Here is a 27,897-nt window from a genome sequence, read left to right as displayed (position 1 = left end):
CAAGCACCAGCTTCATTGAAATGAAATGTCACAGTGGCACATTTCATTTGCATATGAGTGCAACAGGACAAGTTATGGTGGGCTGTGCCCTTTGTCTATGAATCAAAACAGTTACTTCATCCAAATTTCCCATTGTCTTCCTCAGGAGTTGCTGCCATTGGTGGTGCATTTACAAAAAAGATTATCCAGGATATGGCTTCCTTCAACCAGAGGCCAATTATTTTTGCTCTCAGTAACCCAACTAGCAAAGCAGAATGCTCTGCTGAGGACTGCTACACTCTAACCGAAGTAAGGAAAGAACCTTGATTGATATTGAATTGGTTGTACTTAATGTTATTTCAGCAGCAAGGTAGAATAATTAGATTCTTGACTTATATGCCACACGTACACAGAGAAAGGGCTTAGAGAGAAGACATGGCTGAAGGCGGGGTGGGGTGGCAGGTAGTTTTCTCATCCTTTTTGCTATTACATCTCTAAATTGGCAGAGCTGCGTGGGACCAAAGAGCTTTCAATCCATTGGATTCAAAGCTGCCATTGCTCCAAGCTGCCATTGCCCCACCCATAAAAGATCTCATTTTTTGGGGTTATATCTTGCTATTGCTTCTGCTGCTGGCTTCTTTTTACCTGGTTCCAGATGGAGCCTCCACTGTAGCAGAGCTCCCCCAAACTGGTGGCATTTCTTCTTGTTAGAGGAGAGGTACAAACCCATCGCTCTGATCCTCTCTAGCCATCAACCTGGGGATGTTGGAGCAGCAGGATTGTTCTCTAAGCCATATAACTTGTCTTTTAACTGGTCCATTGACTTGGGAGGACGTAGCTGGAATGAAATGATGTATAATCTAAATCCTGCTGCATATGAATTGCAGTCTTTATACTTTCTCTTTGGGTCAAGTACTTTCCCCATGGAATTTCTCTACTGATGCAGGACAAATTTATAATTCTATAAATAGAAAACAAATATTAAGCATGTCCTATTTGCCTACCGAAATGTATACATTAGAGTGAATGCAGGAATGAAACAGGAATGCAAATATTTTAAAAAATATGGTTACAATGGACAGCTCCACCTGGTAACCAGAGCTAAAAATATACTGAAATACCTAATCTTCCAGCAAAATGTATAAAGCAGGCCATTATAAATCTACATGACACCAAGCTAAATGATATTATTTTGAATAACTATATAGTGTTCTTGGTTTGTGTTCCATGCATATTTGCAGTTCTGTAAGTTAAACAAGGATCCTTCTGTTTAAAAGTTAAATTTAATCATGTAGGCTGCAATCCTATACCTGTTTACCTGGGAGCAAGCCCAACTGATCTGAAAGGGAGTTATGTCTGAGTAGACATGCATAGAATTGCATTGTAAATCCTTTTAAGAAGGCTGACAAATAAGTATTTACAGACCTTATCTTCCAATGCTGGCAGTTTCATGCATACTGGACCAACTATTTTATTTGTTTCACTCAGACCTCAGCAAATAGCAAGTTAGCCAAGTAGGGCTGTTGGATTTGTATTTCTTTCATGCCACTTTTTACCTTAGCAGATAGAAGTGTGGCCATGAACTGCATTAGAGATTATGATGGCATCACTGTGAACTATTATGGTTCTTCCTAGAAGAAGAGGGGTTATTTATACACCCCCCCCCATTTATGCATGTTCAGTATGCGAGCGACTTGCATACACATTCATCGTGTCAAACCCAGAAGCAACCCAGAAACATCACAAAAACGTCACAAAAAGGGGCAGAACAGGTGGGGCAGGAACAGGATATTTTCAGACTTTTTCAATTGTGTTTCAAATATACACAATTACAATTAAATGTGTGGTGTCTTGGAACATAACCCCCACATAAATGGGGGGGGGTTGCCTTTATATATATCTCACATATAATGTGAGTCTCAGTTTTGCATACATGCATTTATATGGATGGCTGAAACTAGTTCTGAAGATACTAAATTCCAATTCTTCCTAAACTTAAAAATAAAGTAATAGATATCATATGAAATAGACATAATTCCATTTTGTTATCATATGTCTCAGCAAGATATCAGACACAAAGAGACATTATGATACAAAAGTCTACTGGGTTCAGATGGGTTTGGAACTTGCCTTGATGCTGACAATGCACCGACTAGAGAGAGACTTATTTAACAGTACATAGTTAGAATTGCAAAATTCTTGTTTTGTGACTTTTGTGTAAGTTTCTGGTATACTGTAGTTACTCTATGAAAACACTGTTTCATAGATATAGATGCAGGTTCTGATTTTCCTCCATCCAATAACATTTGCAAAACATTTGTTTTAGGGGCGAGGCATTTTTGCAAGCGGAAGCCCTTTTGATCGTGTCACTCTTCCAGATGGACGCACATTTTTTCCTGGACAGGGTAACAATGCTTATGTGTTTCCAGGAGTTGCCCTCGGAGTTGTTGCATGTGGAATAAGACATATAAGTGAAGAAATTTTCCTCACAACTGCAGAGGTACTGATTGTTATATACCTGATAATGTCTGCCCCAAAAAGAACATGTATGGCACATCAGTTTATGACAGCATGTTGTCGTAGGGCCTTCAGACTGGTAGTTTGGGGTGAGGGACCTCAGCCTGAGGACTGAATGTGCCTCCCCCCATCCTGACTCTCAGAATCTGGCCCTCAGAAATCTCTCCAGACCACACCATCTTCCCTGGCCACACACACCTGAATACTATCTGAAACACTGAAACTGATACTTTCTGTGTAATGGTTGCAGTGTAAGGTAATGAGACAGGAATTCATCAGAAATCTGATGGATTAAACCAGCGCTGAAACAAAAGCAGTACTTTTCCTATAGACTGAATGTGTATTGAGGGACACATGCCTATGGTTAATATACCAAAGCCTCTGAGTCCTAATTTTGGGTGATTCTCTTACATTGTTTTGAGGGAGGAAAGAGTACTGTTGAACCTGTTATTTATTTCAGAATGTAAAATCATGCAGAACTGTGAATTTCTTCTAGCAGAGAATTGGCAGCAATTGCTCTAGCAAGTAATTTGTTGCTGTTCTCTCTCTCTCTCTCTCTCTCTCTCTCTCTCTCTCTCTCTCTCTCTGTGTGTGTGTGTGTGTTTAAAGAATGGCAAGATTTCCTCACAGAAACCCCAGGTGTTACAATTTTCCATCAAGGTGTTTTCCCCTAGGGAACCATTTGGACCTTTCATGTGCAAAAATCAGGAATAAGCTCAGACTCTCTCCACTAGCTTTGACCAACCAAGATGGGCAGTGATCCTTCACATAGGAGGTGACTGAGGATAAGTTGGTTAATTTTATCCTCATGGCTAAAACCTTTCCCTGTAATTTCAGTTGGATAGGGCAATTCTCCGCTCTAAACTGCCATGTCTATTTTAAAAGACATGGCTTCTTAAACTTTCTAGAATGGGCTCATATGTATAGTTTGTAAAGTGCTTTGGAAACTTCTTAAATGAAAGGTGGAGCATGCGAAGCCTCTCAAATGTCAAAATTGAGAGGAAGTCAGCAAAAATTGGTTTCTTTTACAGACTCTTTTAGCAGGAGTGGAAAGTACTAGAAAAGATAGCGATACTTTAAAATAACTTCTTCAGGCAGACATCTGTTGATGGTGACACTGAGTGCAGATTTTGCCATCTAGGTCTTTAGTTAAATGTTAAGGTTATGCACTTAACTGTGAGTGAGCCCCATTAAACTCAGTGGGATTTATTTCAAAGTACGCATGCTTAAGATTACAGTGTGCACATATCTCTGCCCTGCACATACTCTCCTAATGACTCAAAGTCTGATTCATAGTCATATTGCAGCTACAAGAGCACTTACGTCTGGTCTCAATTATGCTCTGTAAACTTTAGTGTCAAGTAATGGGTTGGACAATTGTGTCTGACCTGTGAAGAAGTATCGGGGCAACCCAGTCTGATGGATGGGGTAAAGTATGTACAGTGGTGCCCCGCAAGACGAACGCCTCGCAAGACAGAAAACCCGCTAGACGAAAGGGTTTTCCGTTTTGGAGGCACTTCGCAAAACGAATTTCCCTATGGGCTTGCTTCGCAAGACGACAGCCCATAGGGAAATCTCCGGGACAGCGGGGAAGCGCAGCGCGTCTTCCCCACTGTCCTCGGACCTCCTCCCCCCGCCCGGCATCGGAACGAAGCTCCGATGCCGGGCGGGGGGGTGGAACGCCTCCTCCCCCCGCCCGGCATCGGAACGAAGCTCCGATGCCGGGCGGGGGGGGGGGAACGCCTCCTCCCCCCGCCCGGCATCGGAACGTAGCTCCGATGCTGGGCGGGGGGGGGAACGCCTCCTCCCCCCGCCCGGCATCGGAACGAAGCTCCGATGCCGGGCGGGGGGGGGGACGCCTCCTCCCCCCGCCCGGCATCGGAACGAAGCTCCGATGCCGGGCGGGGGGGGAATGCCTCCTCCCGCCGCCCGGCATCGGAACGAAGCTCCGATGCCGGGCGGGGGGGGGAACGCCTCCTCCCGCCGCCCAGCTTCGGATGGCTTTCCTGAAGACTTGGGGTGGGAGGAGGGTTTTCCTTCCCACCGCCAACATTCAGAATGCTGTTCTGAATGTTGGCGGTGCGGAGGAAAAACCCTCCTCCCACGCAAGCCCCGGGAACAGAGGGAAAGCGCTGCGCGCCTTCCCCTCTGTTCCCGTACCTGTCCTGAAGGCTTGCGGTGGGGAGAAAAGCCCTTCTCCGCACCGCCAGCCTGGCAAGCGGTTTCCCTAGGAACGCATTAATTGATTTTCAATGCATTCCTATGGGAAACCGTGCTTCGCAAGACGAAAAACTCGCAAGAAGAAAAAACTTGCGGAACCAATTAATTTCGTCTTGCGAGGCACCACTGTATGTATGTATGTATGTATGTATGTATGTATAAATAAATAAATAAATAAAGCATTTTATCTCTTCACACAATGCATAATTGAGAGCAGGAGATGCTACCTGAATAATCCTGGCCCCATAGGAATACCCATGCTTCCCAGATACCAAACTTGAATGTATTTTTTAGTATGAGAATCTTTTGTAAACTAGTTTGAGATCCCTGGGATGAATGGCGTTTGGAACAGGCAGATTCACTGGCTGAAGTCCCACATCTGGCTCAGTTGGAGATTCTCCAATCTAAGTCCTTCATCCTGACTCAGCCAAGCCTCAGCAGCTCAACTGGGACTCAGCTGGTTGAACCAAGGCCCTGAAAAGGGGCAGGAGCAGGAGCAGGACAGGATGGAGGAGAACCACCCCATTCCAAACTCTGTTCTGCTCAATCATGCAACCTAGCAACCCAGTGGAAATTACACTAGCAAAAAGGGTAGTGTAAATCAAACTATTTTAAAGGCTTGCTTTCCCTCTATCAGGCTAAGGAGTAGACCTGCTTCTGAAAAGAGTTTGAAATAGTGGTAAATTACATTGGCATGATTTATTCCAACATAAATTATGCTGGCTTCTGATAGTTTGGATTTCTCTACCCATCTTGATCCAGTCCATGGAAAAACAAAAGAAGAAACGATATAAAGCCAGCCTGTACAATGGATCTTAACCAGGGAATCTTTTAAAAAGATAACCTCTTCCCATGGCTTGCTAGAGGAAGAGTCTGTAATGAACAGGGATAGGAAAAGCTTGAACATGAGTTTCTATTTTTAACTGTGGGTATGTGCACACTGTGTGATCATGTGGATTCAGTGCTGGATGCAAGCGTCTTTTTGGGGTGCTGTGCACATGACATCATCCTCATGTTGTCTCTGTCCCATACTACTTGTCAATCTAAAGCACACTCTGCTGTAACAGTTATAATCCAGTTTGTGTTGATAATGCACTTCGCAAGTGCATGTGCCTGCATGTGTACACAGAGGACACTTCCTCAGGCCACTTCTTACAGAGGCAGAGCTACTGGTGTTGTGGAGCTGTGCCACTCCCCCTTACCATGTTTAACTTGTCTGTGAATAAAATAGACAAAAGAGGAAGCAGTACAGTAACATAGCCAGCTTTGTGTACCAGTATATATTTTCTGTGTGTCAAATACACCCCCCCCCCAAGAAAAGGTCTGTGAAAACACTAATTGAAGGAAGAGGAATAGAGAACACTATTGCACTCTAGTTTGAAAACATTCCCAACTATGTGTACAGACAACATGGATAGTAGCTGCCACTTTAGATGACGTTATCATGCAAAGGTGTATACAACTGCAAACTGCTACGTACAAAAGTGCACTATGAGAAAAACTCATGTGCTTTTTACAAAGGCTACATGTGTACACAGCCTATGGGTCTCTTAATTTGTCACCTGTCCATTTAAAACTGATTTTTAAAAAAATAAAAACACGGTTTAATCATTGTAAAAACAGCAAGTCCTGTTTTCAGGTGTTCTTACTTGCATGCCAAGTAGAGTTCAGCATTGATTTGTGGATAGTAAATCTAGGGCCCTGTAGAGTATAATGCCATAATTGTAGGCAATTTTAATGTGATGACAAGCGGCATTCTTCTAAGCCTGATGAAGCAAAAGTAAAATGTCAGAGAATTATGAGCTGATAAATTATTCTTGCAACTGCCCATGCTATGCTTTAGTCATTCCAGAGATCACCCTATTAACTTTTCAATGATAGAATATGTTATCAGAAGGGCAAGGTGTTCACTCTTGGACAGTACCCATGGAAAATCGAGTAGGTATTGTCATATCATAGTGAAACTAACAGCACAATAAATTAACGTTTATAATTTGAAGTTTAGTTGCACTGATGATCATGATGTTGTCCTACCATTAAATGTACACTTGGTGGGCACAGTAAGAAGAGTGTTATCTGTTATCTTTCAACATTTGTCCTCATCTTTAAAAGTATGGCTGAAACACTGGCCAAGAGCCAGATCCTTAAAAGTCGGGGAATCTACCAATGAAAGGTGTGTGTGTGATCAGAAATTCCACTTGCCTAGCACCATCTTTCATGAATGCGTGTAGTAATTTATTGCCTGCCTCTAACCTTCTCCTTCTTTTTAATATGATTATAAAGGAAAGTAAGAAAAATATTTCTCCAGTTCAGAAATTCTTATTATTCAACCCTGCCACAGAGCAGGCATCATTCTTATGTTGGCTTTTCATTATATGGTAATGGATGTTGCCACCTTTTTATGCCTAAATGTTTGTAACTTAATGAAAATCAGTACATGTCACGTAGCAGTATGATTCCTTTTGCACCAGTATGCAAATGTAACTATGATTCCTGACCTGTGAGGGGTAAGAAATCCCAGGAAAAAGCAATCCTACTGATATGCCACAGGAAAAACAAACAGGTTTATATCTCCTTTTCTTTTAGCTCCCCCTTGTGGATTCATAAATAATAAATGATTATACTATAATAATGATTGCCTGTAGCTTATTTTGCCATTTCCTTAAAGAAAGAAAAAAAAGACACACAATCTTTATTGCCTATTAAGCCTGCCTTGTAAATGAGCCCACAATAATAGCCTGGGGGTGTCTCACAGAGGAGAGACAGAGAGCCCTGTCATTTCTGCATTAGCCTGTTACATTTCTAGGCTTGGGTGCAGAGGAGAAACAGAGGGCTCTCTCTGCCTTGCGCACCTGCATGTAATTCCTTGCTGTCTATGGCTGCCATGCTACAAGTCTCTGTTAAGAGGAGGTGGGAAGTACAACTTTCATAGTACTAGGCAATTCTTTCTCCGAGTAAAAATTCTGCTGCTCGTTTGGGTATTGATGCATTATGTCCTGATATATGGTAACTTTGCTTTTCCAGCAAGGTGATTTCTGCTTTCTTTTGCTCGCCTTACTTGTACTAACTACTCTGGTTTGTTAGAATTTTATTCTATTTTAGCTTTTTTAGCGTTAACAGTGGTACCTGATTATTTTTGTACTTTGATTGTAATGTCTTATTTCTGCTTTTCAAGTGTGTGTGTGTGTGTGTGTGTGTGTGTGTGTGTGTGTAATCTCAAAAGTATCCCTGAAAGAAAAATAACAATGAAGGAAAATCAGGATCATAGAACCATCCATTATAGGATCAAATCTGAGAATAAAACTGTATATTTTAAACTCTCAACACTAACCGCCTCATAGTTTGTGAAGCTTTCCTGCAGATCTTCTCTTGCCAGTCAGTTCTTGCCATCTCTTGTATAGTCCTACATCCTGTGTCTGTCATCACTGCTTGCCCCAAAGGCAAGGTGGCTCCTCCAGTTCCTTGGGAATTACTTAGATGTGGATTAGAAGTAAAATAGGGGAGATTGCCTCCCTTTTATAACCTTATTTAACTGATGGAGTCAAGCACTCTGTCAAGCAGATTCCAGTCACTGTCTACATATTTGTTGTGGTTAATGATTTCCCACAGTACTTTCTGTGTCCAAAGTGCTTTGCTATTTCTGTCTTCTTAGCTCAGTGTCCTATCTAAATAAATAACCACGACAGACAAGTATAATCCCACTTCCACCCATGCTGCATACATTGGCCCTCCACTCATGAGTATTGGTTTCTATATGTCTCAAACTTAATCTCTTTTAATTCCCTTAATAGATTTTCAAATGTAGGTTCTCAGGATGCATGCAGCATGATTACTGAGAAGCACTTTGTATGCTCTGGAAAATTGCTATATAAATGCTGAGTAAGACTAAGAATGTCTTTTTAACCCCCCACCCCTATGCCTATGACTAATTATTTACTAGTTCCATCCTTTTCCTTGTGTGCCCTATCAGAGACCTTTTTAAAAGAGGTGTGCTCATGAGGGCTTTCTGGGTGATGAACATGGTTCTGTTTGACTTACCCTATGCTTCCATTTCACTACTGAAGCGGGACTTGATAAGTCCAGAAGTTTATTTCTGTGAACATGTTCATATGAAAATTGAAAAAAGCTGCCCATAGTGCAGATTTGAGGGGGCGCTGGACAAAGTGCCCTCTGGTTGGCTCCCTCCCCTTTGGTGGGACCTGTAGGGCTTGCTTAGTGACCTTAGCAGTAGCAGTGTGCCAAGCAATGCAGAGTGGCTGGATCTTGTTGTCATTAAAATTTCCGAGTGCCCTGGAGCAATGCTGTCAGAAGCATTGTGGGAAATTAAAATGGTGGCTTAGAGAACAGGGCTGGGGAAAATAAAGAGGGGACAGCTGCTTGGGGTCCTGGAACTTGCCCGAGGATGTGGCTGCTGGTGCTGGCCATAGAAAAATGGTTTTCTACTGTCATAGAAAAATGGTTGCATACATCCAATTTTGGGCAGTGGGTTTTCAGATAAAAATACCTGTTTAATGAGAGGTTAAAAGAACATGTCTTATGTTTTGTTCCTAGGTCATATGTCAACAGGTCTCAGATAAACATTTAGAGGAGGGCCGTTTGTATCCGCCTTTAGTTTCAATTCAAGATGTCTCTCTGAAAATTGCTGTGAAAGTAAGTACATTTTGCATTTCCTAATTAAAAATAGACTTATTATGATTTGTCAAAGACTGAAGGTGGATTTCATTATTTAATACATTTATATTTTCACCTTCTTCCAAGGATCTCAAGATAGGAATCAGTTTTCTCTCTTCCTTCCCCCTTTATCCTCAGAACAGCCCTATGAATTAGGTTGAGAGGAAGTGACCAGCATACAGTCATTTGGTGAGCTCCATGGCTGATTGGCAAGTTCAACCCAAGCTGTCCTAGGCCAATATTCCACTACACTGTACAGCATATATGATTTCCCTGATGGGGTGAATAGCAGTTGCAGGGGTTTGGAAAAATGTCACTGGAGGAAAGGTTAACCAGTCCAAATTCACGAAAATGGAAAGGGACAGCAGACCATGGCTGAAACTCTAGTTTGGTCCTTGTGTAGTTGTGTCCTTGATCTTTCACCCTCTGGGCCTCATTTCCTTTTTATCTCCCAGGAGGTTGGTTTATTTTTATTGCTGAGCTGGATAGAGATAATCTTTCATGTAAAGATCAGTCTTTGTTGTCAGTAAGCTTCTAATCATGAACTCATTCCCTCAGGCTTATGTAGTAATTGGTTCCAACTGCATGTAGAAAGAGTTGTCATATTTCATCTCTCTTCAAGTTTATAATATATATATTTTATAGATGTTAAAACACGCTTATGCAAGTTTCTCTGCGTAAATTCTCCAGCATTCTTTGTTTGGCAAAAACGTTTGTGAACAGCTCTAGAAAATTTGTTTCGTTATAGGAATAATTTTGTTTAAGTTAGAAACAATAGTCAGTATAATTGATGGGTTTGTATTATCCATCTAGCTTCTAGTCTCCTGGTTTTTATCTGAATTGGAAATATTTAACTTTTAATACTCTCCAGCCTAATAAAGCAAAAAGACACACAAGAAACACTAACATTTGACTTCATCTCACCTTCATATGTAGCACAGAAATATTTACAAGAACATATTCAGATATATTTTAGTAACCTACATTTAGAGGGATATGTTCTTAGATGTGAGAAAATGAATGCTTATTAACATGTATATGGAAAAGAAATGAGTATGCAACAAACTCCCATCAGTATTTCTGATCTAGAGTATTGGCGCTGTACCAATGGGAGGCAATTTCCTTCTCTATAAATTTAGCAGTTCTGATTAATTTTGAAAGCAAATTTCAGAGCAGAATATGTTGGGTTGATGAACTGGCATGACAGGATTGAAGATTTTCTCTTAGGTCAGCTCATGTTTAGGTTTTCCGAAATCATTTTGGCTACAATAAATGTGTTTTGGTAAATTTATCAAGGTGCAGAGAAATTGAATGCTTTCATACCTTGCTGTAGGGGGAAAGTATCCATTCTACTTTTTAAAAATGTACTTACAATGGATCCAAACTTGCCCCTTGTTTACAAAGAAACCTGTGCCTTGTGCATTAGAGATCTTTTTGCTAGAGTGACTATGAGGTATACTCTTAAGCATGGGTAGGCAAACTAAGGCCCGGGAGCTGGATCCGGTCCAATCGCCTTCTAAATCCAGCCTGTGGACGGCCCAGGAATCAGTGTGTTTTTACATGAGTAGAATGTGTCCTTTTATTTAAAATGCATCTCTGGGTTATTTGTGGGGCCTGCCTGGTGTTTTTACACGAGTAGGTGTGCTTTTATTTAAAATGCATCTCTGGGTTATTTGTGGGGCATAGAAATTCGTTCATTCTCCTCCACCCCCCCAAAAATATAGTCTGGCCCCCCCTAAGGTCTGAGGGACAGTGGACCGGCTCCCTGCTGAAAAGGTTTGCTGACCCCTGCTCTTAAACATACTCTCTTAGAAATATGTCCCAAGGAAATCAGTGCCAGTTATGTCCACAGGCGGGGGTGGTGAGGACTGGGCTATAAAGAGCCAGTTCACACATTATATTACCATTTTTCATCTAGAAAATGAGGCATGTGACCATGGCAAACATGTATTCAAACACTTACCATATGTGAACACTCATCAGAAAGCCCAAATTAACAGCAGCTCCCTGTTGAGAATGCATTCTGTTACAAACGTGGGGTTGTTTCTCCAAGTGTGAAATACAATCCAACCAAGAAAAAGAATCTAAAGCAGAATTCATTTCAAGATGTATATTTTGCCAATCTCTTCCAGAAAATTGGGTGCATATTTTCATCTTTTCATGGCTAGATTATAGCTTCATTGGTATCAGTCTGATAAGAATCTAATACTTGATATCCAAAAATTGAACTTTCTTCATTATACACTACGCTACCTCTCAGGTCAATGCAGAAGTCTAACAATGAGGGATTTGTCTTGCTCTCTCAGATTGCAGAGAATGCCTACAGCAACAACACAGCCACTTTCCACCCTGAGCCAGAAGACAAGGAAGCATTCATCCGCTCCCAGATTTATAGCACTGACTATGAAAGCTTTCTGACAGACTCTTACACCTGGCCCCAAGAAGCCATGAAAATACAGACTGGGAACTTTTAACAGAAAGACAGCAGCACTGCAACAATACTGGAAGCACTCAGATATTTAGTAGCTTTCAACTTTTGTCAAATCATAGCACAATTTGTCAGAACTCAGGATATATTTCTTTTCTAGCAGCACTGAATACTTTTTAAAGCCATGAAATTTTGGTAGAATTGTTACACTTCTTTCACTTTAAGCTAATTAATTAAGCTAAAATAGCACATGCCTAAGAGAATAAAAATCAATTTAGGCAGTTTTTAAATATTTCTTTTGAAGGGGCTCTGCTAAATTTACTACAGAGCAGTACTGTAGAAGCACATTTACAATGTACTTTTCATATACTTAGACATCTGTATGAAATTATGGTCATATATTACAGTTCTGCGCTTAAGTTCAGATGAAATTTTTTTGCAAACAAATGACAAAGCAATATATCATCAGTATGATCAGTTTAGAAGCGTCTCAGCTATTTCTTTTAATATTTTTCTGGTGACACCTATAGAAAAAGCAAGATAAAAAGCTAAGTACTTCTAACTATAAGTTTTTTCATGCCAGATCAAATGTTCCTAATCAAGGAAAAGTAGTTTGAGTCAGGAGTTTGCTAGGCATGTGCACATTCTTAACAGAGAAGCCATCCGGTAAACCAATGACAAAGAGGCATCAGTCAGGAAGGTTACTGGATGTTCCGTAGCGTAACTACTCATGCCTTAGTGAATGAGCATGTGAACTATGCAATGTCTGGTACAACATCCAAAAGAGGTGCTCATGTATCTTCTAATATATAGCCTTTGTACAGTTTGGGCCTGAGATAACAAAAATATTTTTGTGTGTGAACCTGCTACTACTTTGTGGCTCAGCTTGAATATCTGCAAACTTTAGTTAATGGCGCTGGAAATTATTTGTATTTGAAGTGCTAGAGCACAGATGGACAACCTGAGTGCAGCCCTCTGTCTCCTACAACCTTGTCCCCAATGCATCCTTGGCATCTACTGTGAGCTACCAGTGGCGAAACAGATTACTCAATTCCTGCCCCAACTGCTTCCTTTCCTTCATTTCTAGGCTGGAAAAAAAGGAGCCTCTTTCCCTCCACCCACCTTGGAAGGAAAACTGAAAGGAAGTTGTGTGAATGGGGGAGATGGCGATACAAGGGAAATGGGGAGTGAATGAATTGCTGTGAGTGCATGTTTGTGAGAAAAGGGATGGAACTGATGATGGCTTAAGGAAGGACATAAAAAAGAGGTGTGCCCACTCACTTTGGCCCTGGCCACTGCTAGTGCCCTCAACCATTTCCCCCTTCACCTCAAAAATATTGCCCACTCCTTCCCTAGACACCTTAGATTGTGGGGAACAATGCCTATCAGGATTGGACTTAGATGCGGCATTCATCTGGCTCAGTACAAATCAAGCCCCCTTACTCTTGCAGCCAATTTGAGAAGTTTTGCTCTGAACAAAATTACAAACTGATGTGCTAACTGTTCAAATACTAAACAAAGTTTCTGTGCGTGCCCTCTTAAGTTACTTGTCACATTCACTCATCCATACTTTTATTTTCTTGTGGCAGATTCATAGATGGATTTCATTTCTATTAACAGAGACAAGAAAATTAAAAACATAGCTTATTGTTAGTTGTCAGAACATTTGCCTTCAATGCCAAACAAGATCTGAAATACATGTTCACTTTGATGACCCTTGAGGAATTCTAGGAACTGTCCAAGGTCCATGTGATAGTCATTTCTCAGGCCGTAGTCACCATGGGCTTGAAACTGTAAATCTTCAAAAGTCTGAAAGAGACGTAGGTTATCCCCATTTCCATCAGTCTCTCTATTCTCGACATGTTTGCAGGAAATGTGTTTCCAGTTGGGATATCTAATAACGTGCCAAAATTCTTCACAGTTTTCTTTGACACCTTCCACACAAATGATTCCAGGCTTGCCAGTTAGGCAGAAACCAGTCAGATTTAATTTCTTTGCACAATCAAAAATCTTTTTCCTTAGTTCTTGTCTATAGATGTGGTGGCTGTAAATCCACATCCGGCTGAATAACGTTTTAACTACGCTCTCCCTTGGCACATTTTCGCAGTGGAGTTTGCTGTTTTCTAAGTAGCTTATGCTGTTGTCTCGCAACCATTGCACAGCAGCACATACACAAAGTTCTCCTGGTTCCAAAGAAGCAATGTAAGAAGCGAGATCCTTGTTGAGCTGCAGTTGTTGCTGCCTGTCTACAGCATTTGATCTTGCAAAAAGGTGTGGTGGCACCTGGGGGTAGTCATGAGGTAGGGCTACCTGCAAATTTACTCTTGCCTAAAATTAAAAAGCAAACATATGTTCACAAAACTTTCCAGTCTTCAGTGACTGCTTTGCATGCAGCACATCACAATACAGTCATACCTCGTTACGTTTGCATCAGGTTGCGTCCCACAGCAAACCGGAAGTACCAGAAAGGGTTACTTCTGGGTTTCGCCGCATGCGCAGATGCGCAAAATGACGTCACACGCATGCACAGAAGCAGCGAATTGTGACCCGTGCAGACGCGGGGTGCGTTTTGCTCATGTTGCGAAAGGGGCTCCGGAACGGATCCCGTTCGCAACCAGAGGTACCACTGTATTGTAATTTAATACAGAAGTGACTAAATGAAGCATGAATGGCTGAGGCTAACTCCAACTGTGGGCATGCAATATAGTACACTGGCTTAAGTTGATATATTGGCTCAATACAATACATGTTGGCTTTATTGAAGGTAGAAATGCACAAATATTTAATAATTAAGTAAAATATTATGTTTTTTAAAAGCAAAGAAAAACATCCCAACCCAAAACAGATCTCACCTTTGGTTCATCAATAGTAACGGCAACTGAATATTCAATTATATGTGGTAGATTTTCACTTGTATTGTTCAGATATTTCTGAGCATTAAGGAAATTATTTTCATCCTGAAGAGTTATTTCTCCTTTATCAGGAAACATCGAAAAAAGCATTTCTAATTCTGCCATTTGAAGTTCAAGTCTTTCTTTTATTATGCTGGACATTGTTACAGATGTGAAGTCAGCCACCTGCAGGTGGGAGAGATCGTATAAATAATGTTGTTCTTATGTCTACTAATATTCTCTCCCACCCACCCCACAATACAGATGTAAAGTAATTGATAAAAGTCGTCCAAACCGGAACAAAATAGTTTTGAACAAATGAAACACTCCTTTAACTTTGTGATAACAATGAAGCCTATAATCCTCAACAAGATTTAGGTTTTGGGTCCAAGGAGTTCAAAGAGACTAGTTGCACAAATAAAACCAAGGCCATAAATGCATCCAGTTCTAACATTAAGAAACACATGAAGTGAATTACAATGGATATGAAGAATCTCAACAAGATGTGGAAGCAGCTGAAGACCTAGTGCTAATATTATTATTGATTCATGCATTCAATTTTGCACGGGTCATAAAATTACAAACATTAATGACTATCCAGTTTCCACAGTGAAAATCATATCCATGCAAAGTATCCTGAGCGTTCTGTTTGCAGTGAAAGCACATTGTACTTTTAAGTGGTTCTCTTACTGCTTTCTCTTCCTTCTTAATGTATTGTCTTTGGCTGGCAGCTAATAACAGTTGTTGGCCAGGTTTGCACAAAATGGTAAGTCAAACTATGGCACATTGGGATCTCATGAATGTGCAGGTTCTTGGAGATGAGCTTGCGGCCACTTTGCTCCTACCTGTTCATTTTTGCTGCCAAGTAAACAAACCTAAGCTAGAGATTGTGCTTAGTGAGGAGGGAGGTTAACAGCGAGTCCCAGTTCAGATGACACACTAACCAAAACCTTGGCTTAGCTCTGTACACCTTGGCAGTGTGCTTCTGAATGCCACTTTCTAGGAATCATTAGAGTAGAATGTGTTACACTTAGGTCCTTTGGGGCTTTGTATAGGCATCTGGTTGCTCACTAAACAGACAGGATGTTGGACTAGATGGGCCAATGGCCTGGTCCACTAGGCTCTTTTGTTTTAAGCAAAAAGGACCAGGGAGGAGCAAAGCAGCTGTAAGCTTATCTCCAGCAGCTGGTGCCTAGTTAAAGACGTCTTGGTTTAAAGTGTTGTTAGGAACTCAGATATATAAGCTAGGTGCCAAATGGCTCCTTAAACCAAGGTTACTGTCGCCTAAAGGGAATGTCTAGTTGCTATTTTGGGGCAAGATGGCTCTAGTCCTATTTTTCAAATGATGGATTGTCTGTGATGGCTTATCAGTTAAACATCTGGCTAGTTCATATGGCGACCTTCAGCTAGGTTAAGAATTTTGAGAACTTAAAAGTCTCTTGATCCAGGGACAGTCCACATATATGCAGTGGTGCCTCGCAAGACGAAAAGAATCCGTTCCGCGAGTCTCTTCGTCTTGCGGGTTTTTTCGTCTTGCGAAGCAAGCCCATTAGAGGTTTAGCGGCTTAGCGCTACAGTATTAGCGGCTTAGGTTTAAAGATCAGCTGATAAGCGGCTTAACGATCAGCTGATAAGAGGCTTAACAATGAGCTGATAAGCGGCTTAACGATCAGCTGATAAGCGGCTTAGCATCAGCTGTTAAGCGGCTTAAAGATCAGCTGATAAGCGGCTTAGCCAGCAGCTGACAAGCGGTTTAGCGGCTTGGGAAAAAGGGAGGGAAAAGGAAAAAAACCCAGCAGGAACTGGCAAGACATTTTCGTCTTGCGAAGCAAGCACATAGGAAATTCGTTTTGCGAAGCACCTCCAAAACGGAAAACCCTTTCGTCTAGCGGGTTTTCCGTCTTGCAAGGCATTCGTCTTGCGGGGCACCACTGTATTGGCCTATTACTACCTCTTTTTCTCAATGGTGACATGGACCATTCATAACATAAGGATATTCTTCACAACCGTGAGCAGGGTGGTGGGGTAAGTGAAGACAAGCTTTAACAGTTAACTACAACGTTGATCACTGCTCTTGCTCAGGCTGCACAGAAAAAGCATTTTGGTTCCTGAAATTAATTCTGATTGTGCAGATAAAATCTAACTGATTCAATGATTCCAAGACATGTATCTCCAAATGGTGAAGATGTCAGGTGGCATCCTGGCACCCAGGCATCTTCACTTGGTTGCAAACTGCTGATAGTCAGGTACAATAGGCACCTGGAAAATTTTGAACACTGGTTAGAAGATATTACCATCCACATTTGAGCAACATATGCCTCAAATACCACTTTCAAGGTGGACTCCCCAAACCAGAGAAGTCAACCGATGGGTTTACCTTAACTCCTCTGTAATGTATTGTAAGCTGCTCACATTTGTTCTGAGAGTCCAATACAAACAATGAATGTTCCATAGAGGCTTAACTAGTGCGCTCTCTAGGCAGGTTTGACTCAGTTTTGTCAGGCTATCATATGTGGCTATGATAGTGACCCTTCACTTTAACTTGCAAATCCCACCCAGTGACTTGTGATGCAATCACCTCATCACATAGTAGGCAGATGTTCTGTAGAAGGTAGGCGAGACCAAACAATAGCAGATGAAAACCAATGTACCACTTGCTTTTGTCAGCAATTCCCCCTACCCCAGCTGTATGATCTTTCTGTTTTTATGTGGCAGTTCCAGTTGCAATTTAAAAATGTAAGATTTGCCCTTCTGGGTCAGATCAAAAGTCCATCTAATTTAGGAATGGGAGTATGTAGCCTTTGAGGTGTTGTTGGACCAAGGCTCATCAGCCCTAGTCAACCTAGCCATGGTCAGCAACAACAGATGTTTAGTTCTGCAACAACTGGAAGGCCCCAGGTTACCTATCCCTGAGCTAATGAAAATTCTCTCTGCTGGTGAACAACCAAATGTCTCAAGAAGTACAATACAATGTATTCACCTCTCTTTTAGACCTCACAGTATATGCAGGGTTACTAATCTATACCGTGTCCAGTTAGAGTACTCCGCCCCTTCACCTTAGATCCAACATGTATACAATCCGTACAACTGCATACATAAACAGTTCAGGTGTACACTTGTAGTTATTAAAATATAACATTCAACTCACACCAACTGGATACCTTTATGCGCAACAGTGGAACTGTACCGATCAAGGGCACACTTTCAGACAGAAACGTGTACGCACAGCTTGGAACGTTCAGCCTCACGTGTGAACAAGGTTCCAATGCGGAGAAATCACGTGGTGCACACTCGGCGCAGTCCCAAAACTGCTAAGCAGCAGGCTGCCCTCTCTTGAGAGCCCTTGCCGTGGAGGACGTGGGATAATAATAATTGCTGAAGCCAGGCAAGAGGCTCCACCAGCGGCATCTGAGAGCGGGAGGCATCGGCAAATCCTCCAGCGGCCATTACCCGCCCTTACAGCCGTTGGTGCGGAATTAAAATGGCTCCGCCCCCTCCCTCCAATAAGCACGCGGCGGAGGACGTTGCGAAGCCCATCGAAAGGAACCGGCCGCCAGATCCCTCAACACCGGGAGCGAGGCCAATCAGCCCACGCTCTTAGGGACGAAGCGAGTGATTGGCTCGTTCCTTCAGAGGCAAAGGGAGCGCAGCGTCTCGCGGCGGGCACCCTCCGAACCAACGTACCTCTTGGGAGGCCCGCGCGTGCGAACTACCACGCCCCCCCTCTCGCGCGCGTGGAAACACCTGAGCAGCCCCAGGAGGCCAAGGGCTGGCGACCTTCCTGGGCATGCGCGTCGCTAAAGGAGGGCTTGGGCTTCGCGCGCGCGAAGGGAGCCTCAGTGGCAGGCGCAGCGGAGGGAGGTTCGAATTCAAATTCTGTAAGAACCGTGTAGCCTGCGGTTAAGATACGTTACTGTTTCATTTTATTTTTTCACCCTGAGCTCACTGGGAAGCCGGGCCTGTTCGTTTTAAAAGCCAGGCTTGCCGCTTTCCTAGAGGGGACGAGTAGGCCCACCCCGAGCACAGCCTTACTTCTGAGGAAGCCCGCTAAAGGACTGGCCAAGGCTGCCCCGACCGAAGCTCGCGGGCGGGTGGGCCTGGCAGGGCGGCAGCAGGCGGTCGCGCTCTCTCTCTCTCTCTCTCCTGCCAAAGGCCCACCTGCCGGCTGGAAACCGCGGGAGGGGAGAGGGCCCTTGGGCTCCAATCCTGCTTGCGCGCTTCCCACAGGCCTAATCCAGCGGGGCTGCTCTCGCTGTCCTTATGGCGCCGCGCGCAACCCGCTTTCTAGCCCTGCGCGGTGCAGTTGCGCGTCTGCCAAGGCGGATCCAGCCAAGCCCGGGAGAAGAGATTCTTGCCACGCTCAGCTGAGGAGAGAGGAAGCCCCGCTTGAATGCCACGAGTCCAAGGAGCCCGAGTTACGCGTCGAGGCTGCGCGGGTGGAAGCGGCTCCACCCCGCTCAGCGCTCGCTTCGCTCGGCCCAATGGGAGGCGGAGACGCCCGAAGCCCCGCCCCTGCGGCTGCCGGCGAATGCGATAGGCGCAGCCGGCGAGCGAGGCTGCTTCGGAGCTTCCCGGAAGGGCGAGTTGGATGCTTCCGAGGAACAGCCACGTCCGCTCGCAGAACTCCTCCAGGGCGTTGCAGGTCGGTAAGTGGGGTGGCTTCGTTTGTTTGGGCTTGTTCAAGGCGGTAAAAAGAAAGGTGTGTGCCCAAACTGGGTGAGTGGGCGTTAAAACGGTAGATGCCGTTTAGCCTAAGCAAGAGTTAAGTAATGCACTTTGGGGTAAGTATATTTGCTAGGTTTTCTGAGCTGGCAGTGACCGACCAGGAAGGAGTTGTTGGGCTTGCAAGTGTGAAGCCCCCGCAGCGTGCAGGAGGTATGAAAAAAGGAGAATTCCATATTAGAGATCATTATAAAAGTCTATAGTGTGACAGTACTTGAAATACTGTGTACCACATCTCAAAAAAAATAAATGATACCATAGTCCTGGAAAGGGTTAAGGAAAGGGCTTTCAAAATTATCAAGGGGCAGGAACAACAACTCTCTGAGGAAAGGTTGCAGTTTTTGAGGTTTCTTGTTTAGTTGGGGGGGGGGGACTAGTGGTGTAGGATTGAAGTTCAAAGCCACCCTCTGGTGTCACTGCTGCTTACTTGGACATAGGTGGGTGGGGCACAATGGAAGCAAGGTTGGTTTTGTCGGGATGTACCAGCTAGATGGTCATCATGACTACTAGAGTCATAGGCTTTTTAAAGCTAGCTTGTTTAATTCCTCCAGGTGGGCCAACTACCCTTTCTACACACTCTTCCATTGCTTAAGGTAGATGCATATTGCATTCCATGCAAATACAGTGGTGCCCCGCAAGACGAATGCCTCGCAAGACGGAAAACCCGCTAGACGAAAGGGTTTTCCGTTTTTGAGTTGCTTCGCAGGACGAATTTCCCTATGGGCTTGCTTCGCAAGACGAAATGTCTTGCGAGTCTTGAGATTTTTTTTCGCCCCCCCCCTTTTTCTAAGCCGCTAAGCCTTTAATAGCCTTTTAGCAGCTAATCCGATAAGCCGATAAGCCTTTAATAGCCGCTAAACCGCTAATAGCGCTAATCCGTTAAGCCGCTAATAGGGTTGCTTCGCAAGACGAAAAAACCGCTAGACGAAGACTCTCGCGGAACGGATTAATTTCGTCTTGTGAGGCACCACTGTACATCCCTTGGTGTTCGTGATAAGAAATTGCAATACTGTAAAATACAAAGTAAACCTACAGTTAAAGCAAAGGTACCTCCAATATCACCACAACTACAACTAATCACTCTGAAATAATCAGTGTTAGAATACAGATGCTGTTGATGTTGCATTTAGGAGTGTGAAAACAGAAAGTTAACTCTGTCTTGTAACCAATTTCTTCCAACTCCTGATACTTTGGACTGGTTAGTCTGAGATAGTGGGATAGTTAATTCAGTGTGCTAGTCTATGTGCAAGCCAGGAGTTGTTGTGCAAGCCAGGAGTTGTTGTTGTTTAGTCGTGTCCAACTCTTTGTGATCCCATGGACCAGAGCACGCCAGACACTCCTGTCTTCCACTGCCTCCCGCAGTTTGGTCAAACTTATGCTGGTAGCTTCAAGAACACTGTCCAACCATCTCTTCCTCTGTCGTCCCCTTCTCCTTGTGCCCTCCATCTTTCCCAACAACCTGATGCTGTTGTGCTATCACTTCCATCAATCCTGACCATTAGCCATGTTGACTGGGACTGATGGGAGTTGGATTTCATTATCATCACCATCATAGTAATAATAATTTTATTATTTATACTTTGCCCATCTGGCTGGGTTTCTGTAGACACTCTGGGCAGTTTCCAGCAAAATATAAAAACATAATCAAATGTCAAACATTAAAACTTCCTGATACAGGGCTGCCTTCATCTGGAAGACATCACTGGTATAAGCAAGTAATTGTACTTCTGTGCACACACGCCCTCTCTCTGTTTTTAAACTTCCTCATCTCACATAACTTATTCTGGTGTAAGTTAAATCCTATTATCTCCCCATCCTCCTGGTTTTGGTATTGCTGTCACAATATGGTTACCTGTAATATTAATCATAGCTGTATCAATTTATTCTGCCTCTTACAGAGATGGATTTTGAAGCAGTTGCAAAGTACTCAAAGCTCCATGCCAAACCTCCAGGACTTACCCTTCAGTATGGAACAGCTGGTTTCCGTACCAAGGCAGAGGACCTTGATCACACAATGTTTTGCATGGGCTTGCTGGCCGTATTGAGATCCAAGCAGAAAAAATCCACCATTGGTGTTATGGTTACAGCCTCTCACAACCCTGAAGTAAGTGAATGAGTATTTCAGATAGGAAAAAAGAAATTGAGCTACAGATTAATGGGGGGGGGTGCTGTACGGGTGCTGTGACTTAACCATTATCAATATAGTGGAATCTCTACTTACAACCATAATCCGTTCCGGAGGTCTGGTCATAACTAGAAACGTACATAAATAGAGGTGCACTTTTCCATAGAAAGTAATGGAAAAGTGAATTGATCCGTTCTAGATGATGAAAAACACCCCCTAAACAGCAATTTAACACGGATCTTACTGTCTAACGAGACCATAGATCCATAAAATGAAGGCAATAATCAATGTACTGTACTATAAAATAAATAAGACAGTATTGTAGATGAAAAAATTTAACTTTTTTTTCTCTTACGTGCACTGAGGGTGGGCGGGCTTACCTGACTACAAGCTGGGGGTGGGGCAAGGGTCAGTAAAGAGCTGATTCACTTCGGCCAGGGTCACTTTTTTTTCTTGCCAGGCCAGGTTCTTCTCTGGACTTCCTCAGGTTAGTTCCTTGGCAGGATTTGGGGCTGCAGTGCGCCCTGCTGTGCCTCTTGCAGGCTGCACCTCTTCCACAGCTTCATGGGTGGGATGGGGGCCCTCTCCCCGGCAGCAGAGGCCTCAGCACTGCTCCGCAGCCAGTGGGGTGAGCTCCGGCAAACTGGAGGTCTCTCCCTGGCGGTGGATGCCCCAGTGCTGTTCAGGGCTGCCGGCAAGGCGAGCTCCAGGCTGCTGGTAAGGCCTCTGTTCGTAGCTAGAGGAAAGTTCATAAGTCAAAGCACCTACTGAAGGTCGTAACTGGAATTGTATGTAAGTATAGCCGTACGTAAGTCGAGATTCCACTGTATTCTTTTAGAACTGTAGAACTAAAAGGATCATTTAGGCTGATTGCTCTTTTCCTAAGTCAAGATTGCCTATGTTTAAAGAAGCTTTTACATTGATGTCTTGTCTTTTTCCAAGGAAGACAATGGTGTGAAGTTGATTGACCCATTGGGTGAAATGTTGGCACCTATCTGGGAAGAGCACGCCACACACTTGGCCAATGCAGAAGAACATGAATTGCAGGGAGTGCTGACTGACATCTGCCAGAAGGAAGCTGTAGACCTTCAGCAGGAGGCCTTCATTGTTATTGGCAGAGACACCAGGTAAAAATAAACCTGATAGACATCTTGGGAGTGACTAGGTAATATACACATTAATTCTTCCTGTATATTTTTTCAAAAATGTAGGTATCAGGGCAAAACTTTTTCAAGGCCAATATATGAATTAAACCACAATATAAAGCTAAGATATTAAAATAAATATATAATTAAAATATATAAGATATTAAAATATACTGCACTAAAACATCAGCTGTTAAATAACAGTTGGAAAGAAAAATGTTTTCAGGGTTTGTTTAAAGGCCAATAAAGTAGAGGTCGCTAAGGGAGGGAATTCCACAAACGTAGAGCAGTTGTAGAAAAGTCCCTGTCTTGTGCACCTCCAATCTAATGATGCCTGTCGGTCTTTCCATGGATGTTCCCCCATACAACATTTTAAACATTTCTATTGGATAATGCAGCCACCTTGCTGAAGCCAAGCAGATTTGGGCCGGTCATGGTTTGGATAGGAGACCTGTGTAAGGAGTTCTGTGGTGGAAGGAAAGTGCAATATAAATGTCCTAAAGAAATATAATTAACAAATATAGCATAAGGCAAATATTTTTAAGTTGCTAGGAAAGTTCCGAGTATGTCCTATCACATCCCTATCTCTTTGGCTGTTGTGATTTATTCCCTCTAGAGACGTAGATCTCACTTGTGTCCTGCATGTTGATATTGTTTGTCTGTATTCATGTGTCAAAAATGAATTGGGGTAAACTGGTGTGCTTGGATAGCATTTCAACAAAAGTAACCTTATTCCTGTGTCTTGCATCCAGATCTAGCAGTAAGAAGCTTTCACAATCAGTGATTGATGGCGTGTCTGCTCTTGGAGGTCAATACCAAGGTATGCCCTGTGCTTGCTTATTTAAGGATTGATGATGTTCCCCTTAGATCCATAGTGGTTGATAGGAAACAAATCAGTGATGACGTATTTCATTTAAAGCGTTTTTAAAAAATCTCTCTTTTCTGCACCTTTACTTGAGCAAATGTAATAAGGTACTGTGAAATATGTCCCTGAAGCTTAATAGTGTCAATCCTTGACCGGTGTGTATGCTTTAAACTAGATTATGGCTTGGTAACAACACCACAACTACACTACATGGTCTGCTGTCGAAACACTCATGGGAGTTATGGGACTGCAACCGTGGAAGGTTACTACCAGAAACTCTCCAAGGCTTTTGTGGAGCTTACAATGCAGGTGAAAGAGCTGTTTTTCAAGTCTTGGCTTGCATTCTTGAATATACTTAATGTAATAGTCCTAAGACCCCCCCCCCCCCTGCCCATATGAACTTCCTATGAAGAATGGCAACAGGCTCTTCATTTGAGTGTCAACTCTATGCTGTTACGTTGCTGTGGACAAAGAGCAGGGCCTTTATAGTGTTGGCTTAAGTTCTTTAAATGCTTGCCCTAGAACAGTTTGCTGTTGCTGGACCTTTCTTTCTTTTAGGATAATATTTTGATTTAAGCAAGCTTTTAATGCTATAGAAGTTAAAGGTGATCAACTGTGATTTTGTATATAAATTATTCAAAATGGTATTGGCTTTATGAGGAAAATTGGGATGTAAACCCTATGGAAAACAGTGGGACTTTTTTTAACAGTAACCATGATTAAGGTTGAGCTTTTAGCATTTCATTCATGTAGACAACTGAACAGGTTTATAACTTTAAAGGATATGATAGTTTGCTTTAGCAGAAAGAAATGAGCAGTAGCAACAAAAGTTTTAAGAAAACAAGAGGCAGCCTAAAACTAGCAGTAGAAAAATAGATATTACATATTGCTGCCATCATTGTAATAGGGCAGAGCAAAATGTGTTTTGCTCCTGATAAAGATGAAACATTGAAATCATTGGAGGCTGGTCCAGTAGAACAAATGGGGGGGGGGGGGCGGCACTGCTGCACCACCTTCTGTGTACCCTCAGCCTCTGCCTACAGTCAATCCAGCAGATGGTACTACCTGTGAGTTTCCTCCTCCTTAATCTCACTGTCACCTGTGTAGAACAGAGCAGGGAGGAGGATAGGGACAAAACAAATTAGCTAACTCTATTTGCCACCTACTGCTGGATCACTCTCCCTTCAGCCCTACCAGTCCCAATGGGCTCTAGTTGTCACTGGTTGAAATAGAGAGGAAGTTGTTCCAGAATCTACACATTCAAACACCAATTTGAGTCCTGATTTTCTTTTCATTTGTGTTTACTTTGTTTTGGCTGTCTGCTCCAGAGCACAGTCAGTGTTGCATATGAGCAGGTGGTAGGAGTTCAGAGACAACTGTTAAAGGACCCTTTCTTTGCTTTCTTGCCTGCAGGCTACTAGCCAAAGGGATGGCCACATTTGCCTGAAGGTAGATTGTGCAAATGGCATAGGTGCTCTCAAACTCAAAGAAATGGAACGCTATCTTCCAAGCTGCTTCGTAATACACTTCAGCAATGATGGGACTAAAGGAGAACTCAATCACCAATGTGGTGCCGATTTTGTAAAAGTTCATCAGAAGCCTCCTGTGGGTATGTAATGACAAATGTATATTCCCTAATAACACTCTCGTGTGTTTTTTTAAGTCTGTCTCAATATTAACTTAGAACAGAGAACCCTAAAGTTCTATGATGACATCACCTCATCATATCATTCTTTTCTACTAATACGTTCAATCTTAAACCAGCTCTGGGCTAATCCCCGGACTAATCGTCTCTGGAAGTTTGGAGAGGTAGGAGGGTTTCTCATTCATTTATTTTTTTGCCTTCCACACACTTGTCTTGGGTCGTTGTATGATATACATTTAAAAGAGTTTAAACAATCTAGAAAATTAGATATTTTACAACAGTACAGAGTAGACACCCATGCCAGAGATTGATTAATGAAGCTGGGAAAGCTTGTCAGCTTTATTGACACGATCAAACTGCTTCCCTGTTTTCTCAGGCAGACACCTATCCAAAACTCAGCTTGTCTCACTTTGAGTGATGGAGATGTTAATATATGCTTAGATAGTTGGATACCAAGGCATATGAGTTCTTTAATAATAATGGAACACACTTCCTAATTCTGTCTGTCTAGCTAAGACTAGATGAGACTATTTTGCAGATACACCTTCTGCATTTGTAATGTATAATGTAATGTATATTTTGAAGTTTCACTTTCTCGTGCTGAGCCCTTCTCTATCTATTTTTATATACTGTATTTTTCGCCCTATAGGGCGCACCTAGTGGGGGGGGGGAATAAAGAAAAAAAAATTATCCCCCCCCCCCCGGCGCGGGGCTGGGGCTGGGGAAGCCTGAGCTTCCCCCGACCCCAGCCCCCAGAACAGGCTGCTATCCACAGGCTGCCCGAAGCCCGGGGCGCGCTGCTCAGTGCACCCCAGGCTTCGGGATGCAGGCTGCTATCTGCAAGCCTAGGGAGCCCGGCAGGAACTCCCACCGGGCTCCCCAGGCTTGCGAATATCTGCCCGAAGCCCGGGGCGCGCTGCTCAGTGCACCCCAGGCTTCGGGATGCAGGCTACTATCCGCATGCCTAGGGAGTCCAATCCTTTCCACTATTAGTCTTTTTCCCTTCCGGTTTTATTTCTAGCTATCCTCTGTTCCCTCTCGTCACCCTTGGGGGTGGGGAGCCTTAATGTCTGTGCCTATAACCATACTCAGCTTAGGGACACTGCTCACAGACTCAGTCCATATCATTAGCACTTTGGCTCTTTTATAAATAAAAGATTTTAAAGAACAAGTGGGAAACTAGATTGGCACATGGTACTGTGAGGAAATCCTAACAAAATGGGTAGTTCATTTCTGTCTGTTTCTGCTATCCTATTTAATCTGTAGGTTGCTCTGAAACATATTAAGAACACTGAATGCCTTGTCTTTTTAAGTGCCAGTATTCCTGAGGCCGAACAATTATTTTTTGTATTTACTTTGTTTACTCTGCTTGTTAGGACTGGAAATGAAGCCTGGTGAGAGATGCTGCTCATTCGATGGTGATGCTGACCGAATTGTTTACTACTATAATGACCCTGCTGGCCATTTTCATCTTCTTGATGGAGATAAAATAGCAACTGTAATCAGCACTTTTCTTAAGGAACTTCTGGTCAAGGTAATGGAATTCTTTCACTTGCTGCATGGTTAAATTGAGGAAATTAACAGTTGAAAACATAATTAGCTGGAACTTTTAACAGTGTATGATAGTTTCAATAATGCAAATAATTCACCGAGCAGTTCTTTGGCTCATTCCCACTCCCTTTTTTGGAACAGTTTGGGTTTTTTAAATGAAATTAGATCAGGAAAAAATAAAAGTAATTGCAGCTATTTAACATAGTGGTTTTTAAAGGCAATTGTCTTTAAGTAGAAGGTATTTTTGGAATACTTGCCATCATCAGTTTTGGGCTGGGATATCAAGTGTACTCTTGACTTTCACCAATAGCATGCTTGCCCTGTTTTTAAGTGTGTGAGTTCTGAAAGTTTGTGAAGAGCACTTCCTATCCCAATGTGAAATGTTAACATGTCTTTGCCAACTGGAATTTATGAACATCCAAGGCAGAGATTTTTAAATAATAATAATAATGGTTTCATACGGTGTTTTCATGAAGATCTGATTATGCAAATAGCATGCTTCTCTTCCTTCAGGCTGGGCAGACCTTATCATTTGCAGTCATACAAACAGCCTATGCCAATGGGAGCTCTACACGTTATTTGGAAGAAACCATGAAGGTACTAATTCAATGCTTGTATGCCCTGCCATCTAACATCTGTGCTTAAAAATAATGTAAAAACCGTCCAGGCCTAATTACACATGGTTCCGTGGGAAAAAACAACAGCTCAAGATAATCTTTTAGTAACCAAGACTTGTGTGCAATTGCCTTTACCTAGAGGAGGAGATGTTACAGAGTTCAACCTTTTTCTCCAAAACAGTAATTAAAATAATAATTTATTCTGGCCCTCATATTAAGAATCCATGGAGATTAGTTTTTTTGAAATAGCTGGCCCTCTGCATAGCCAGTGGTGCCATCAGGGTTGGAGTTCAGGGCAGAGGTCCAGGGCCCCTCTGCAGAATGAACAGGAGGGCCCCTAAATGCAGCAGGGCTGGCTTACCCTATTTTGAAATAAATGACATAGTACACATTACAAATTATGAAGCCATTAGACCAGTAAGTCTGAAGTTTAAAATTACCTGGTTACTGTTGTGTATAACATTTTTCAAAGTAGCATTCCCACCAATTTTTTGGTCAGGCGTGTGGGTTTTAGTTTTGAT

General features: G+C 42.8%; 4 protein-coding genes across 15 annotated transcripts in view; 2 read left to right on the top strand and 2 right to left on the bottom strand.

Annotated features, from left to right (window-relative positions):
• The window catches only part of PRSS35 (serine protease 35), a 155,301-nt gene extending 146,040 nt beyond the window's left edge, over positions 1–9,261 (bottom strand). For all 5 annotated transcript variants that reach the window (XR_013984030.1, XR_013984031.1, XM_080998733.1 and 2 more), the window contains exon 1: positions 8,048–9,261. The gene's annotated coding sequence lies outside the window, so the exon portion shown is untranslated. The remainder of the gene's footprint in view (positions 1–8,047) is intronic.
• ME1 (malic enzyme 1) overlaps positions 1–12,684 on the top strand; it is a 117,948-nt gene extending 105,264 nt beyond the window's left edge. For both annotated transcript variants that reach the window (XM_080998727.1, XM_080998728.1), the window contains exons 11-14: positions 146–288; positions 2,306–2,479; positions 9,268–9,366; positions 11,694–12,684. In XM_080998727.1, the coding sequence (XP_080854853.1) occupies positions 146–288; positions 2,306–2,479; positions 9,268–9,366; positions 11,694–11,861 (584 nt within the window). In that variant the 3' untranslated portion in view covers positions 11,862–12,684. The remainder of the gene's footprint in view (positions 1–145; positions 289–2,305; positions 2,480–9,267; positions 9,367–11,693) is intronic.
• A 686-nt stretch (positions 12,685–13,370) lies between these two features.
• RWDD2A (RWD domain containing 2A) lies at positions 13,371–19,299 on the bottom strand. 7 transcript variants are annotated; one of them, XM_080998742.1, is made up of 4 exons: positions 18,391–18,409; positions 14,668–14,892; positions 13,522–14,143; positions 13,371–13,425 (listed from the first exon to the last, which is right to left on the bottom strand). In XM_080998742.1, exons 2-4 carry the CDS (start codon positions 14,866–14,868, stop codon positions 13,388–13,390), a joined length of 861 nt encoding a protein of 286 aa, XP_080854868.1. In that variant the 5' UTR covers positions 14,869–14,892; positions 18,391–18,409; the 3' UTR covers positions 13,371–13,387. The 7 variants fall into 7 exon arrangements, with proteins under 7 accessions (XP_080854868.1, XP_080854870.1, XP_080854873.1 ...); XM_080998744.1 differs by lacking the exon at positions 18,391–18,409 and adding an exon at positions 18,739–19,299 and having other exon boundaries at positions 13,371–14,143; XM_080998747.1 differs by lacking the exon at positions 18,391–18,409 and adding an exon at positions 18,865–19,299 and having other exon boundaries at positions 13,371–14,143.
• Positions 19,300–21,326: 2,027 nt separating this feature from the next.
• Positions 21,327–27,897, top strand: part of PGM3 (phosphoglucomutase 3) — a 14,236-nt gene continuing 7,665 nt past the window's right edge. Inside the window, exons 1-7 of the mRNA XM_080998283.1 lie at positions 21,327–21,532; positions 22,496–22,680; positions 23,451–23,518; positions 23,739–23,872; positions 24,977–25,172; positions 26,585–26,742; positions 27,273–27,356. Coding sequence (XP_080854409.1) covers positions 21,329–21,532; positions 22,496–22,680; positions 23,451–23,518; positions 23,739–23,872; positions 24,977–25,172; positions 26,585–26,742; positions 27,273–27,356 — 1,029 coding nt within the window. The 5' untranslated portion in view covers positions 21,327–21,328. The remainder of the gene's footprint in view (positions 21,533–22,495; positions 22,681–23,450; positions 23,519–23,738; positions 23,873–24,976; positions 25,173–26,584; positions 26,743–27,272; positions 27,357–27,897) is intronic.

Source organism: Podarcis pityusensis (assembly GCF_964106645.2).
Source record: "Podarcis pityusensis genome assembly, chromosome: 3".
Lineage (NCBI taxonomy): Eukaryota > Metazoa > Chordata > Lepidosauria > Squamata > Lacertidae > Podarcis > Podarcis pityusensis.
The sequence above is the reverse complement of the archived record's forward strand: the minus strand, read 5'-3'. Positions and strand labels throughout refer to the sequence as shown.

Coding starts and splice junctions, on each gene's coding strand:
- RWDD2A (XM_080998743.1), bottom strand. CDS start 17,158: ATGGAACATTCATTGTTTGTATTGGACTCTCAGAACAAATGTGAGCAG. Junction 14,893..17,083: donor TACATTACAGAGGAGTTAAG/GTAAACCCATCG, acceptor TCCCACCTGCAG/GTGGCTGACTTCACATCTGT. Junction 14,144..14,667: donor TTACTATTGATGAACCAAAG/GTGAGATCTGTT, acceptor TTTTAATTTTAG/GCAAGAGTAAATTTGCAGGT.